This window comes from Procambarus clarkii, chromosome 59 (genome assembly GCF_040958095.1).
Source record: "Procambarus clarkii isolate CNS0578487 chromosome 59, FALCON_Pclarkii_2.0, whole genome shotgun sequence".
Lineage (NCBI taxonomy): Eukaryota > Metazoa > Arthropoda > Malacostraca > Decapoda > Cambaridae > Procambarus > Procambarus clarkii.
In genome coordinates, this window is record NC_091208.1 from 27,994,670 (window position 1) to 28,009,459 (window position 14,790).

The window sequence follows — 14,790 nt, forward strand, 5'->3', positions numbered from 1 at the left end:
AGTAGTGCGTCCAGTGGTACCTCCAGTGGTGCCTCCAGTAGTGCCTCCAGTGGTGCCTCCAGTAGTGCCCTCAGTGGTGCCTCCAGTGGTGCCTCCAGTAGTGCCTCCAGTGGTGCCTCCAGTGGTGCCTCCAGTGGTGCGTCCAGTAGTGCGTCCAGTGGTGCCTCCAGTGGTGCCTCCAGTAGTGCCTCCAGTGGTGCCTCCAGTGGGGTCTCCAGTGGTGCCTCCAGTGGGGCCTCCAGTGGTGCCTCCAGTGGTGCCTCCAGTGGTGCGTCCAGTAGTGCCTCCAGTGGTGCGTCCAGTAGTGCCTCCAGTGGTGCCTCCAGTGGTGCCTCCAGTGGTGCCTCCAGTAGTGCCTCCAGTGGTACGTCCAGTAGTGCCTCCAGTGGTGCCTCCAGTAGTGCCTCCAGTGGTACGTCCAGTAGTGCCTCCAGTGGTACGTCCAGTGGTGCCTCCAGTGGTACGTCCAGTAGTGCCTCCAGTGGTGCCTCCAGTGGTGCCTCCAGTGGTGCGTCCAGTAGTGCCTCCAGTGGTGCCTCCAGCAGTGCCTCCAGTGGTGCCTCCAGTAGTGCCTCCAGTGGTGCCTCCAGTGGTGCGTCCAGTAGTGCCTCCAGTAGTGCCTCCAGTGGTGCCTCCAGTGGTGCCTCCAGTAGTGCCTCCAGTGGTGCGTCCAGTAGTGCCTCCAGTGGTGCCTCCAGTAGTGCCTCCAGTGGTGCGTCCAGTAGTGCCTCCAGTGGTGCGTCCAGTAGTGCCTCCAGTGGTGCCTCCAGTGGTGCCTCCAGTAGTGCCTCCAGTAGTGCCTCCAATGGTGCCTCCAGTGGTGCCTCCAGTGGTGCCTCCAGTGGTGCCTCCAGCAGTGCCTCCAGTGGTGCCTCCAGTAGTGCCTCCAGTGGTGCCTCCAGTGGTGCGTCCAGTAGTGCCTCCAGTGGTGCCTCCAGTGGTGCCTCCAGTGGTGCCTCCAGTGGTGCCTCCAGCAGTGCCTCCAGTGGTGCCTCCAGTGGTGCCTCCAGTAGTGCCTCCAGTGGTGCCTCCAGCAGTGCCTCCAGTGGTGCCTCCAGTGGTGCCTCCAGTAGTGCCTCCAGTGGTGCCTCCAGTGGTGCCTCCAGTAGTGCCTCCAGTGGTGCGTCCAGCAGTGCCTCCAGTGGTGCGTCCAGTAGTGCCTCCAGTGGTGCCTCCAGTAGTGCCTCCAGTGGTGCGTCCAGTAGTGCCTCCAGTGGTGCCTCCAGTGGTGCCTCCAGTGGTGCGTCCAGTAGTGCCTCCAGTGGTGCCTCCAGTGGTGCCTCCAGTGGTGCCTCCAGTGGTGCCTCCAGTGGTGCCTCCAGCAGTGCCTCCAGTGGTGCCTCCAGTAGTGCCTCCAGTGGTGCCTCCAGTGGTGCGTCCAGTAGTGCCTCCAGTGGTGCCTCCAGTGGTGCCTCCAGTGGTGCCTCCAGTGGTGCGTCCAGTAGTGCCTCCAGTGGTGCGTCCAGTAGTGCCTCCAGTGGTGCCTCCAGTGGTGCCTCCAGTGGTGCCTCCAGCAGTGCCTCCAGTGGTGCCTCCAGTAGTGCCTCCAGTGGTGCCTCCAGTGGTGCGTCCAGTAGTGCCTCCAGTGGTGCCTCCAGTGGTGCCTCCAGTGGTGCCTCCAGTGGTGCCTCCAGTGGTGCCTCCAGCAGTGCCTCCAGTGGTGCCTCCAGTAGTGCCTCCAGTGGTGCCTCCAGTGGTGCGTCCAGTAGTGCCTCCAGTGGTGCCTCCAGTGGTGCCTCCAGTGGTGCCTCCAGTGGTGCCTCCAGTAGTGCCTCCAGTGGTGCGTCCAGTAGTGCCTCCAGTGGTGCCTCCAGTAGTGCCTCCAGTGGTGCCTCCAATGGTGCCTCCAGTGGTGCCTCCAGTGGTGCCTCCAGCAGTGCCTCCAGTGGTGCCTCCAGTGGTGCCTCCAGTAGTGCCTCCAGTGGTGCCTCCAGTGGTGCCTCCAGTAGTGCCTCCAGTAGTGCCTCCAATGGTGCCTCCAGTGGTGCCTCCAGTGGTGCCTCCAGTAGTGCCTCCAGTGGTGCGTCCAGTAGTGCCTCCAGTGGTGCCTCCAGTAGTGCCTCCAGTGGTGCCTCCAATGTTGCCTCCAGTGGTGCCTCCAGTGGTGCCTCCAGCAGTGCCTCCAGTGGTGCCTCCAGTGGTGCCTCCAGTAGTGCCTCCAGTGGTGCCTCCAGTGGTGCCTCCAGTAGTGCCTCCAGTAGTGCCTCCAATGGTGCCTCCAGTGGTGCCTCCAGTGGTGCCTCCAGTGGTGCCTCCAGCAGTGCCTCCAGTGGTGCCTCCAGTAGTGCCTCCAGTGGTGCCTCCAGTGGTGCGTCCAGTAGTGCCTCCAGTGGTGCCTCCAGTGGTGCCTCCAGTGGTGCCTCCAGTGGTGCCTCCAGCAGTGCCTCCAGTGGTGCCTCCAGTGGTGCCTCCAGTAGTGCCTCCAGTGGTGCCTCCAGCAGTGCCTCCAGTGGTGCCTCCAGTGGTGCCTGCAGCAGTGCCTCCAGTGGTGCCTCCAGTGGTGCCTCCAGTAGTGCCTCCAGTGGTTCCTCCAGCAGTGCCTCCAGTGGTGCCTCCAGTGGTGCCTCCAGTAGTGCCTCCAGTGGTGCCTCCAGTGGTGCCTCCAGTAGTGCCTCCAGTAGTGCCTCCAATGGTGCCTCCAGTGGTGCCTCCAGTGGTGCCTCCAGTAGTGCCTCCAGTGGTGCCTCCAGTAGTGCCTCCAGTGGTGCCTCCAGTTAGAGGTTGCTAGAGAGTGTACAAGAGTGATTGAGAAGACTAAAGAGGGACCACCTTAAAGCCTGTGAAGGGGACCTGCAGGGTGAGGGCCCCCACCTGGTCACACTCTGCCTAATGTCCCGGACCAGCCAGGCAGGTATGGACCCCACCAGGGTCCCCCTCACCTCTAAGGCCCTCCTCACCTCTCAGGGCCCTGGGCGCCTCTCAGGGCCCTGGGCGCCTCTCAGGGCCCTGGGCCCCTCTTCACCTCCACAACCCCTCGCTAACTACTTATGGCGCTTCTTGATGGTCGTTAGTTATCTAGCAGGCTAGGATACCTTGGTCGCTATCTTGGAGGCTCCGATACCCTGTACATCACCTCGGAGACACTGGAGAGAGAGAGAGAGAGAGAGAGAGAGAGAGAGAGAGAGAGAGAGAGAGAGAGAGAGAGAGAGAGAGAGAGAGAGAGAGAGAGAGGGAGGGAGGGAGGGAGGGAGGGGGGGGGGAGGGAGGGAGGTGTATGACTACCTGAAGTACGACTTTAACCTTCAGACGTGTAGGAGGGGCCAGCATTAACCCCAACACACACACACACACACACACACACACACACACACACACACACACACACACACACACACACACACACACCCACACACACACACACACACACACCACAACTGCCTCTATGGTTGTAATGCCTCCACTTACAACGCCCTATAGACCATTCATGGTGGTTGTATGGCCTGACCGCCACACCGATTGACAAACAATATTGTTGATCAAACAAGTTGTGAATGTTACATAGGATACCGGGATGCTAGTGGTGTGAGGCCGCAGGTGATGGGTGGGTGGGTCCATGGCCGGTGAGCGGGGAGGAGGATTATACCTGCTTGTTCAGCACCTCCTGCATGTGCACGCTCTCTCACTACGGTTAATGAGAACCACCTCCTCATTAAGTGGTGGTGGTGGTGGTGGGATGGATACTCACTATCACCACCACCACTACCACTATCACCACCACCACCCCCACTATCACCACCACCACCCCCACTATCACCACCACCACCCCCACAATCACCACCACCACCCCCACTATCACCACCACCACCCCCCACTATCACCACCACCACCCCCACAATCACCACTACCACCCCCACTATCACCACCACCACCACCACAATCACCACCACCACCACCACTATCACCACCACGACCCCCACTATCACCACCACCACCCCCACTACCACCACCACCACCCCCACTACCACCACCACCACCCCCCACTATCAGTAGGGGGTGGTGGTGGTGATACCAGTGATGTGTTATCACATCATCACGCCGCGCCACACCCTCGCTGAGGTGGGCGGCCCGCGCCACACCCACGCTGAGGTGGGAGGCCCGCGCCACACCCTCGCTGAGGTGGGAGGCCCGCGCCACACCCACGCTGAGGTGGGAGGCCCGCGCCACACCCTCGCTGAGGTGGGAGGCCCGCGCCACACCCACGCTGAGGTGGGAGGCCCGCGCCACACCCTCGCTGAGGTGGGAGGCCCGCGCCACACCCACGCTGAGGTGGGAGGCCCGCGCCACACCCTCGCTGAGGTGGGAGGCCCGCGCCACACCCACGCTGAGGTGGGAGGCCCGCGCCACACCCTCGCTGAGGTGGGAGGCCCGCGCCACACCCACGCTGAGGTGGGAGGCCCGCGCCACACCCTCGCTGAGGTGGGAGGCCCGCGCCACACCCACGCTGAGGTGGGAGGCCCGCGCCACACCCTCGCTGAGGTGGGAGGCCCGCGCCACACCCACGCTGAGGTGGGAGGCCCGCGCCACACCCTCGCTGAGGTGGGAGGCCCGCGCCACACCCACGCTGAGGTGGGAGGCCCGCGCCACACCCTCGCTGAGGTGGGTGGCCCGCGCCACACCCACGCTGAGGTGGGTGGCCCGCGCCACACCCACGCTGAGGTGGGAGGCCCGCGCCACACCCTCGCTGAGGTGGGAGGCCCGCGCCACACCCACGCTGAGGTGTGAGGCCCGCGCCACACCCTCGCTGAGGTGGGAGGCCCGCGCCACACCCACGCTGAGGTGGGTGGCCCGCGCCACACCCACGCTGAGGTGGGTGGCCCGCGCCACACCCACGCTGAGGTGGGAGGCCCGCGCCACACCCTCGCTGAGGTGGGAGGCCCGCGCCACACCCTCGCTGAGGTGGGAGGCCCGCGCCACACCCACGCTGAGGTGGGAGGCCCGCGCCACACCCACGCTGAGGTGGGTGGCCCGCGCCACACCTACGCTGAGGTGGGAGGCCCGCGCCACACCCAGGCTGAGGTGGGAGGCCCGCGCCACACCCTCGCTGAGGTGGGAGGCCCGCGCCACACCCAGGCTGAGGTGGGAGGCCCGCGCCACACCCTCGCTGAGGTGGGAGGCCCGTGCCACACCCACGCTGAGGTGGGTGGCCCGCGCCACACCCACGCTGAGGTGGGTGGCCCGCGCCACACCCACGCTGAGGTGGGAGGCCCGCGCCACACCCTCGCTGAGGTGGGAGGCCCGCGCCACACCCACGCTGAGGTGGGTGGCCCGCGCCACACCCACGCTGAGGTGGGAGGCCCGCGCCACACCCACGCTGAGGTGGGTGGCCCGCGCCACACCCACACTGAGGTGGGAGGCCCGCGCCACACCCACACTGAGGTGGGTGGCCCGCGCCACACCCACGCTGAGGTGGGTGGCCCGCGCCACACCCACGCTGAGGTGGGAGGCCCGCGCCACACCCACGCTGAGGTGGGTGGCCCGCGCCACACCCACGCTGAGGTGGGTGGCCCGCGCCACACCCACGCTGAGGTGGGAGGCCCGCGCCACACCCACGCTGAGGTGGGTGGCCCGCGCCACACCCACGCTGAGGTGGGTGGCCCGCGCCACACCCACGCTGATGTGGGAGGCCCGCGCCACACCCACGCTGAGGTGGGTGGCCCGCGCCACACCCACGCTGAGGTGGGTGGCCCGCGCCACACCCACACTGAGGTGGGAGGCCCGCGCCACACCCACACTGAGGTAGGTGGCCCGCGCCACACCCACACTGAGGTGGGTGGCCCGCGCCACACCCACACTGAGGTGGGAGGCCCGCGCCACACCCACACTGAGGTGGGTGGCCCGCGCCACACCCACACTGAGGTGGGTGGCCCGCGCCACACCCACGCTGAGGTGGGAGGCCCGCGCCACACCCACACTGAGGTGGGTGGCCCGCGCCACACCCACACTGAGGTGGGAGGCCCGCGCCAGACCCACACTGAGGTGGGAGGCCCGCGACACACCCACACTGAGGTGGGTGGCCCGCGCCACATCCACACTGAGGTGGGAGGCCCGCGCCACACCCACACTGAGGTGGGAGGCCCGCGCCACACCCACACTGAGGTGGGTGGCCCGCGCCACACCCACACTGAGGTGGGAGGCCCGCGCCACACCCACACTGAGGTGGGAGGCCCGCGCCACACCCACACTGAGGTGGGAGGCCCGCGCCACACCCACACTGAGGTGGGTGGCCCGCGCCACACCCACACTGAGGTGGGAGGCCCGCGCCACACCCACACTGAGGTGGGAGGCCCGCGCCACACCCACACTGAGGTGGGTGGCCCGCACCACACCCACACTGAGGTGGGAGGCCCGCGCCACACCCACGCTGAGGTGGGTGGCCCGCGCCACACCCACGCTGAGGTGGGTGGCCCGCGCCACACCCTCGCTGAGGTGGGAAGCCCGCGCCACACCCACCCTGAGGTGGGTGGCCCGCGCCACACCCTCGCTGAGGTGGGAAGCCCGCGCCACACCCACGCTGAGGTGGGTGGCCCGCGCCACACCCTCGCTGAGGTGGGAAGCCCGCGCCACACCCACGGTATTTTATCTCGTCCAACACGAAGCTGGCGATCATGTGAGTGGTAGCAGACTAGTCCCGGAGCTGTGAGGTATGAGTTATGAGGTAGGACTAGTGGAAATAATCTAAACATCACTCGAAGATGCAAGATTTAGGGAAGACATGATTACTACATACAAGGTTCTCAGGGGAATTGCCAAGGCAGACTAGATGAAGTATTTGGAATGGAAAGTTTTGCGAATAAGGGAACACAGAAGTGATGAAATTTCCAACTCATTAACGGAGACATTATAAATAATGTTGACATTGTTAGAGCAGCGTACAACTGTAGTGCTTAGAACTGATTTGGTGGCGACAAACTCTACACACACACACATCCAGTTGATTGACAGTTGAGAGGCGTGACCATAGCCAAAGCTAACCCCTGCAAGCCCAACTAGGTGAGTACACACACGTGTACACACACACACACACACACACACACACACACACACACACACACACACACACACACACACACACACACACACACACACACACACACACACACACACACACACACACACTACACGAACAAGGGGACACAGGTGAAAACTAAGTACCCAAAATGAGCCACAAGGACGTTAGAAAGAACTTTTTCAGTGTCAGAGTAGTTAACAGGTGGAATGCACTAGGCAGTGACGTGGTGGAGGCTGACTCCATACACAGTTTCAAATGTAGATATGATAGAGCCCAATAGGCTCAGGAATCTGTACACCATTTGAGAGGCGGGACCAAAGAGCCAGAGCTCAACCCCCGCAAGCACAACTAGATGAGTACACACACACTGTGTGAGACACATTAAGGTAGAGAGGCAGCAACAAGGAGGCAGTATAACACCTGACTGTGCTCAACCGACTTCACCCTTGACGCCTAGAGGACGTCTGGACGCCTCCTCCGCCTGGGTGCCGCCGGGTCACGTTTTATTTTGCGATTTGAATTTGATACTGAAGTTTGTCATCCCTATTCACCGGTCCGGTTGTGACGTCTGGCGCGCATATCGCCAGAGCTCGCGGGATTGGCATAGATTTTTATTTTTATTTTTTTTTACGTGGTCTCGCAGGTTTTCTCGGCTGGGTGACGGTGTCCGGCGCCGGCTTGGCCGAGAAGTGCCGGGGGTTGGTGGGTCTTGGTGGGCTCGTGGTGTGCCCTCAGCCGTGGTGGGCTCCTGGTGTGCCCTCAGCCGTGGTGGGCTCCTGGTGTGCCCTCAGCCGTAGTGGGCTCCTGGTGTGCCCTCAGCCGTGGTGGGCTCCTGGTGTGCCCTCAGCCGTGGTGGGCTCCTGGTGTGCCCTCAGCCGTGGTGGGCTCCTGGTGTGCCCTCAGCCGTGGTGGGCTCCTGGTGTGCCCTCAGCCGTGGTGGGCTCCTGGTGTGCCCTCAGCCGTGGTGGGCTCCTGGTGTGCCCTCAGCCGTGGTGGGCTCCTGGTGTGCCCTCAGCCGTGGTGGGCTCGTGGTGTGCCCTCAGCCGTGGTGGGCTCGTGGTGTGCCCTCAGCCGTGGTGGGCTCCTGGTGTGCCCTCAGCCGTGGTGGGCTCCTGGTGTGCCCTCAGCCGTGGTGGGCTCCTGGTGTGCCCTCAGCCGTGGTGGGCTCCTGGTGTGCCCTCAGCCGTGGTGGGCTCCTGGTGTGCCCTCAGCCGTGGTGGGCTCCTGGTGTGCCCTCAGCCGTGGTGGGCTCCTGGTGTGCCCTCAGCCGTGGTGGGCTCGTGGTGTGCCCTCAGCCGTGGTGGGCTCGTGGTGTGCCCTCAGCCGTGGTGGGCTCGTGGTGTGCCCTCAGCCGTGGTGGGCTGCTGGTGCGTCCTCAGTCGTGGTGGGCTCCTGGTGTGCCCTCAGCCGTGGTGGGCTCCTGGTGTGCCCTCAGCCGTGGTGGGCTCGTGGTGTGCCCTCAGCCGTGGTGGGCTGCTGGTGTGTCCTCAGTCGTGGTGGGCTCCTGGTGTGCCCTCAGCCGTGGTGGGCTCCTGGTGTGCCCTCAGCCGTGATGGGCTCGTGGTGTGCCCTCAGCCGTGGTGGGCTGCTGGTGTGTCCTCAGTCGTGGTGGGCTCCTGGTGTGCCCTCAGCCGTGGTGGGCTCCTGGTGTGCCCTCAGCCGTGATGGGCTCGTGGTGTGCCCTCAGCCGTGGTGGGCTCCTGGTGTGCCCTCAGCCGTGGTGGGCTCCTGGTGTGCCCTCAGCCGTGGTGGGCTCCTGGTGTGCCCTCAGCCGTGGTGGGCTCCTGGTGTGCCCTCAGCCGTGGTGGGCTCCTGGTGTGCCCTCAGCCGTGGTGGGCTCGTGGTGTGCCCTCAGCCGTGGTGGGCTCGTGGTGTGCCCTCAGCCGTGGTGGGCTCGTGGTGTGCCCTCAGCCGTGGTGGGCTCCTGGTGTGCCCTCAGTCGTGGTGGGCTCCTGGTGTGCCCTCAGCCGTGGTGGGCTCGTGGTGTGCCCTCAGCCGTGGTGGGCTCCTGGTGTGCCCTCAGCCGTGGCAGGCGGCTGGCTTGTGCCCCGGGGATGGGGGGCACTGGATTACTTGCGTGTTAACTCGGGGCAGAGTTTTTGGTTTTGCTACCTGGTGTTCTGTGTGTGGGGCGGGGCCGGTGCTTGTCACCCCTGAGGGACCCCTGGGACTCCCCGATCATCTGCCTCTCTGTGCGTTTCTGTGCCGCGAGGCATATTGGTTTCCCGCGATTGGCGTCACTCGTTTCGCGATAAGGCTTGGCGCTTCACCTTTCCGGGCTTCGCGATTAACCTTCATGGGAGCGCCGGGGGGGGGGGGGGATCCGACCCCCACGATGGTTGTGGCCCCTGAGGCAACAACAACAACAACAACTATGCTCCCCCTCGTCTCCACTAGACAGGTGTTAACATGTGTGCCTCCACACCTGTCCAGCCTCCGCCTCTCCCGTCTGGGCTGGGCGCCGGTACCAGGTGTGCTCTGGACGCACAGCTGCCCCGACCTACAGCCACAACACCTGAAGGGAACTATCACGGGGAAAGCGCCAAGCCATTACGACTATATAACACTTGGAATGGGACAGGATAAGGACTTGGGATGGGACAGGATAAGGACTTGGGATGGGACAGGATAAGGACTTGGGATGGGACAGGATAAGGACTTGGGATGGGACAGGATAAGGACTTGAGATGGGACAGGATAAGGACTTGGGATGGGACAGGATAAGGACTTGGGATGGGACGGGGAGGAAGGAACGCAACAGTCAACTGACTGCCATGTTATTGTGTGGTGGTTGTTAGACGGTGGTGGTGGTAGGGCAGCACCCCGTCCCTTCAGCACCCTCCAGCCTGGCTACACCATATGGGTCAGGGGCTACACCAAGCTGGCGAGGCTCACCTGGCTACACCATTATGGGTCAGGGGCTACACCAAGCTGGCGAGGCTCACCTGGCAACACCAATATGGGTCAGGGGCTACACCAAGCTGGCGAGGCTCACCTGGCTACACCATTATGGGTCAGGGGCTACACCAAGCTGGCGAGGCTCACCTGGCAACACCAATATGGGTCAGGGGCTACACCAAGCTGGCGAGGCTCACCTGGCTACACCAATATGGGTCAGGGGCTACACCAAGCTGGTGAGGCTCACCTGGCAACACCAATATGGGTCAGGGGCTACACCAAGCTGGCGAGGCTCACCTGGCTACACCATATGGGTCAGGGGCTACACCAAGCTGGCGAGGCTCACCTGGCTACACCAATATGGGTCAGGGGCTACACCAAGCTGGTGAGGCTCACCTGGCAACACCAATATGGGTCAGGGGCTACACCAAGCTGGCGAGGCTCACCTGGTTACACCATATGGGTCAGGGGCTACACCAAGCTGGCGAGGCTCACCTGGCTACACCAATATGGGTCAGGGGCTACACCAAGCTGGTGAGGCTCACCTGGCAACACCAATATGGGTCAGGGGCTACACCAAGCTGGCGAGGCTCACCTGGCTACACCAATATGGGTCAGGGGCTACACCAAGCTGGTGAGGCTCACCTGGCTACACCAATATGGGTCAGGGGCTACACCAAGCTGGTGAGGCTCGCCTGGCTACACCAATATGGGTCAGGGGCTACACCAAGCTGGCGAGGCTCACCTGGCTACACCAATATGGGTCAGGGGCTACACCAAGCTGGTGAGGCTCGCCTGGCAACACCAGTATGGGTCAGGGGCTACACCAAGCTGGCGAGGCTCGCCTCTCTGTGAACAATGTTGTTTGTTTTAATTAAGGTCACCTGGTGGCCTTTTTTACTCTCAATATGCGTAGCTTTATTGAGGGCTTTCACCTGTGTTTGGTTGTGTGAGTGACTGTGTTCACCTGTGTTTGGTTGTGTGAGTGGCTGTGTTCACCTGTGTTTGGTTGTGTGAGTGGCTGTGTTCACCTGTGTTTGGTTGTGTGAGTGGCTGTGTTCACCTGTGTATGGTTGTGTGAGTGGCTGTGTTCACCTGTGTTTGGTTGTGTGAGTGGCTGTGTTCACCTGTGTTTGGTTGTGTGAGTGGCTGTGTTCACCTGTGTATGGTTGTGTGAGTGGCTGTGTTCACCTGTGTTTGGTTGTGTGAGTGGCTGTGTTCACCTGTGTATGGTTGTGTGAGTGGCTGTGTTCACCTGTGTTTGGTTGTGTGAGTGGCTGTGTTCACCTGTGTATGGTTGTGTGAGTGGCTGTGTTCACCTGTGTTTGGTTGTGTGAGTGGCTGTGTTCACCTGTGTTTGGTTGTGTGAGTGGCTGTGTTCACCTGTGTTTGGTTGTGTGAGTGGCTGTGTTCACCTGTGTTTGGTTGTGTGAGTGGCTGTGTTCACCTGTGTTTGGTTGTGTGAGTGGCTGTGTTCACCTGTGTTTGGTTGTGAGCGGCTGTGTTCACCTGTGTTTGGTTGTGTGAGCGGCTGTGTTCACCTGTGTTTGGTTGTGTGAGTGGCTGTGTTCACTTGTGTTCGGTTGTGTGAGTGACTGTGTTCACCTGTGTTTGGTTGTGTGACAAAGTTCATGTTTTCCTCGCCAGGTTTTCTTATGTTTAGTCTCTCTCACTCTCTCTCTCTCTCTCTCTCTCTCTCTCTCTCTCTCTCTCTCTCTCTCTCTCTCTCTCTCTCTCTCTCTCTCTCTCTCTCTCTCTCTCTCTCTCTCTCTCTCTTGCATGACGCTCATATTTGTTGATGGGGGTAGACTCTCTCGCACACACACACACACACACACACACACACACACACACACACCCACACACACACACACACACACACACACACACACACACACACACACACACACACACACACACACACACACACACTCATCGCTGTGTTATCGTAACCGGCCCCCCAAAATTGCTCTGAAATTAATTAAATGGAACTATCATGAGAAAGCGCCAAGCCATTACGACTGTATAGCACTTGGAAAGGGCTAGGATAAGGATTTGGGATTGGACGGGAGGGGGGGGGATAGGATGATGCCGAACCACTTGGATGGTCGGGGATTAAACGCCGACCTGCATGAAGCGAGACCGTGGCTCTACCGTCCAGCCCAAGTGTTGGGGTAATTACTCTATAGAGTATACGGTAGTTTCACTATGGAACAAGTTCAAAAAAGATTGTTTTTAACGAGAACTGTTAAAAATAGCTCAGCTGTGTCTTTCAGTACGAACACGAAATGTTTAAAAGTGAATTGTTAAACACGACAATAATGTGAAACGAAAGCCTTCATAGCAGTCCCGCTGCCACGACGACACGATAACTTACGACGCTCTGTACGACAACGTCAACAAACATGCCTGACCGTGACGTCATAGCTCAGCTGGCCGGGCCCACCCCACCACCCCCCCTCCACTACCAGGGAGCGGCAAGTGTGCCTTAAAGTCTGACGAAAACATCAAAACTCTTTAGAAAAAATGTGAAGTAGAACCAATTTGATTTAGCGTGTGGTGGTATCATCGGTACCGAGGACAGACATACCTAAACCCCCGCACCGAACCTGCGCTTGAGTACCGAGGTCTCCTACAGCTCCGCCGCCAGGATGTCCAGCATGTACCTGGCCGTCTCCTCCTGCATCTGCTGCAGGTACTCAAAGTAACTATCCTTTGTTTTCGTTCACCGCGCCCCCGCCGGCCCCTACCCTAAGGCCAGATTCACGAAGCAGTTACGCAAGTACTTACGAACGTGTACATCTTTCCTCAATCTTTGACGGCTTTGGTTACATTTATTAAACAGTTTACAAGCATGAAAACTTGCCAATCAACTGTTGTTATTGTTATAATCAGCCTCCTGGTGCTTCGGAGCTCATTAACTGTTTAATAATTGTAAACAAAGCCGCCAAAGATTAAGATAAGATGTACAGGTTCGTAAGTGTTTGCGTAAGTGCTTCGTGAATCTGGTCCGCTAGCTATGGTGCTCCTCCTATCCTCCCTCTCTCTCTCTTATCTCTACAGCCTTCATCATTATCCCTATAATCATCATCATCATCATAGCATCATCACTATCATCCTTAGTATCTGCTTCACCGTCACCATTCTTGAGTCACCAGGATTGACTCCACAGAAAATGGGAAGAGCGCTCACAGGATCACTATACATATGTTTACAAAACTGTTATATTGCGTGTTGTGTAATTAATTAAAACCATGTCTTGTACAGGTTGTTGTGTGAGTGGTAACGATTGTATGATGTAGTTATGGTTGTATTAACGATTGTATGATGTAGTTATGGTTGTATTAACGATTGTATGATGTAGTTATGGTTGTATTAACGATTGTATGATGTAGTTATGGTTGTATCAACTCTTGTATGATGTAGTTATGGTTGTATTAACGATTGTATGATGTAGTTATGGTTGTATTAACGATTGTATGATGTAGTTATGGTTGTATCAACTCTTGTATGATGTAGTTATGGTTGTATTAACGATTGTATGATGTAGTTATGGTTGTATCAACTCTTGTATGATGTAGTTATGGTTGTATTAACACTTGTATGATGTAGTTATGGTTGTATCAACTCTTGTATGATGTAGTTATGGTTGTATTAACTCTTGTATGATGTAGTTATGGTTGTATTAACGATTGTATGATGTAGTTATGGTTGTATTAACGATTGTATGATGTAGTTATGGTTGTATTAACTCTTGTATGATGTAGTTATGGTTGTATCAACACTTGTATGATGAAGTTATGGTTGTATTAACTCTTGTATGATGAAGTTATGGTTGTATTAACTCTTGTATGATGTAGTTATGGTTGTATCAACACTTGTATGATGAAGTTATGGTTGTATTAACTCTTGTATGATGAAGTTATGGTTGTATTAACGATTGTATGATGTAGTTATGGTTGTATTAACGATTGTATGATGTAGTTATGGTTGTATTAACGATTGTATGATGTAGTTATGGTTGTATTAACGATTGTATGATGTAGTTATGGTTGTATCAACTCTTGTATGATGTAGTTATGGTTGTATCAACTCTTGTATGATGTAGTTATGGTTGTATTAACTCTTGTATGATGAAGTTATGGTTGTATTAACGATTGTATGATGTAGTTATGGTTGTATTAACGATTGTATGATGTAGTTATGGTTGTATTAACGATTGTATGATGTAGTTATGGTTGCATTAACGATTGTATGATGTAGTTATGGTTGTATCAACTCTTGTATGATGTAGTTATGGTTGTATCAACTCTTGTATGATGTAGTTATGGTTGTATTAACGATTGTATGATGTAGTTATGGTTGTATTAACGATTGTATGATGTAGTTATGGTTGTATTAACGATTGTATGATGTAGTTATGGTTGTATTAACTCTTGTATGATGTAGTTATGGTTGTATCAACACTTGTATGATGAAGTTATGGTTGTATTAACTCTTGTATGATGAAGTTATGGTTGTATTAACTCTTGTATGATGTAGTTATGGTTGTATCAACACTTGTATGATGAAGTTATGGTTGTATTAACTCTTGTATGATGAAGTTATGGTTGTATTAACGATTGTATGATGTAGTTATGGTTGTATTAACGATTGTATGATGTAGTTATGGTTGTATTAACGATTGTATGATGTAGTTATGGTTGTATTAACGATTGTATGATGTAGTTATGGTTGTATCAACTCTTGTATGATGTAGTTATGGTTGTATCAACTCTTGTATGATGTAGTTATGGTTGTATTAACTCTTGTATGATGAAGTTATGGTTGTATTAACGATTGTATGATGTAGTTATGGTTGTATTAACGATTGTATGATGTAG

The 14,790-nt window shown here is 57.6% G+C and overlaps 1 protein-coding gene across 1 annotated transcript in view; it reads left to right on the forward strand.

Moving 5' to 3' along the window:
* Nucleotides 1-3,990, forward strand: part of LOC138353770 (mucin-21-like) — a gene marked incomplete at its 5' end in the record, with an annotated part of 13,617 nt that extends 9,627 nt beyond the window's left edge. The window contains 3 exon segments of the mRNA XM_069307170.1: nucleotides 1-229; nucleotides 3,655-3,797; nucleotides 3,799-3,990. The exon segment at nucleotides 1-229 is cut by the window's left edge and continues 274 nt beyond it. Of these exon segments, the coding sequence (XP_069163271.1) occupies nucleotides 1-229; nucleotides 3,655-3,797; nucleotides 3,799-3,990 (564 nt within the window).
* Nucleotides 3,991-14,790: the final 10,800 nt, after the last annotated feature.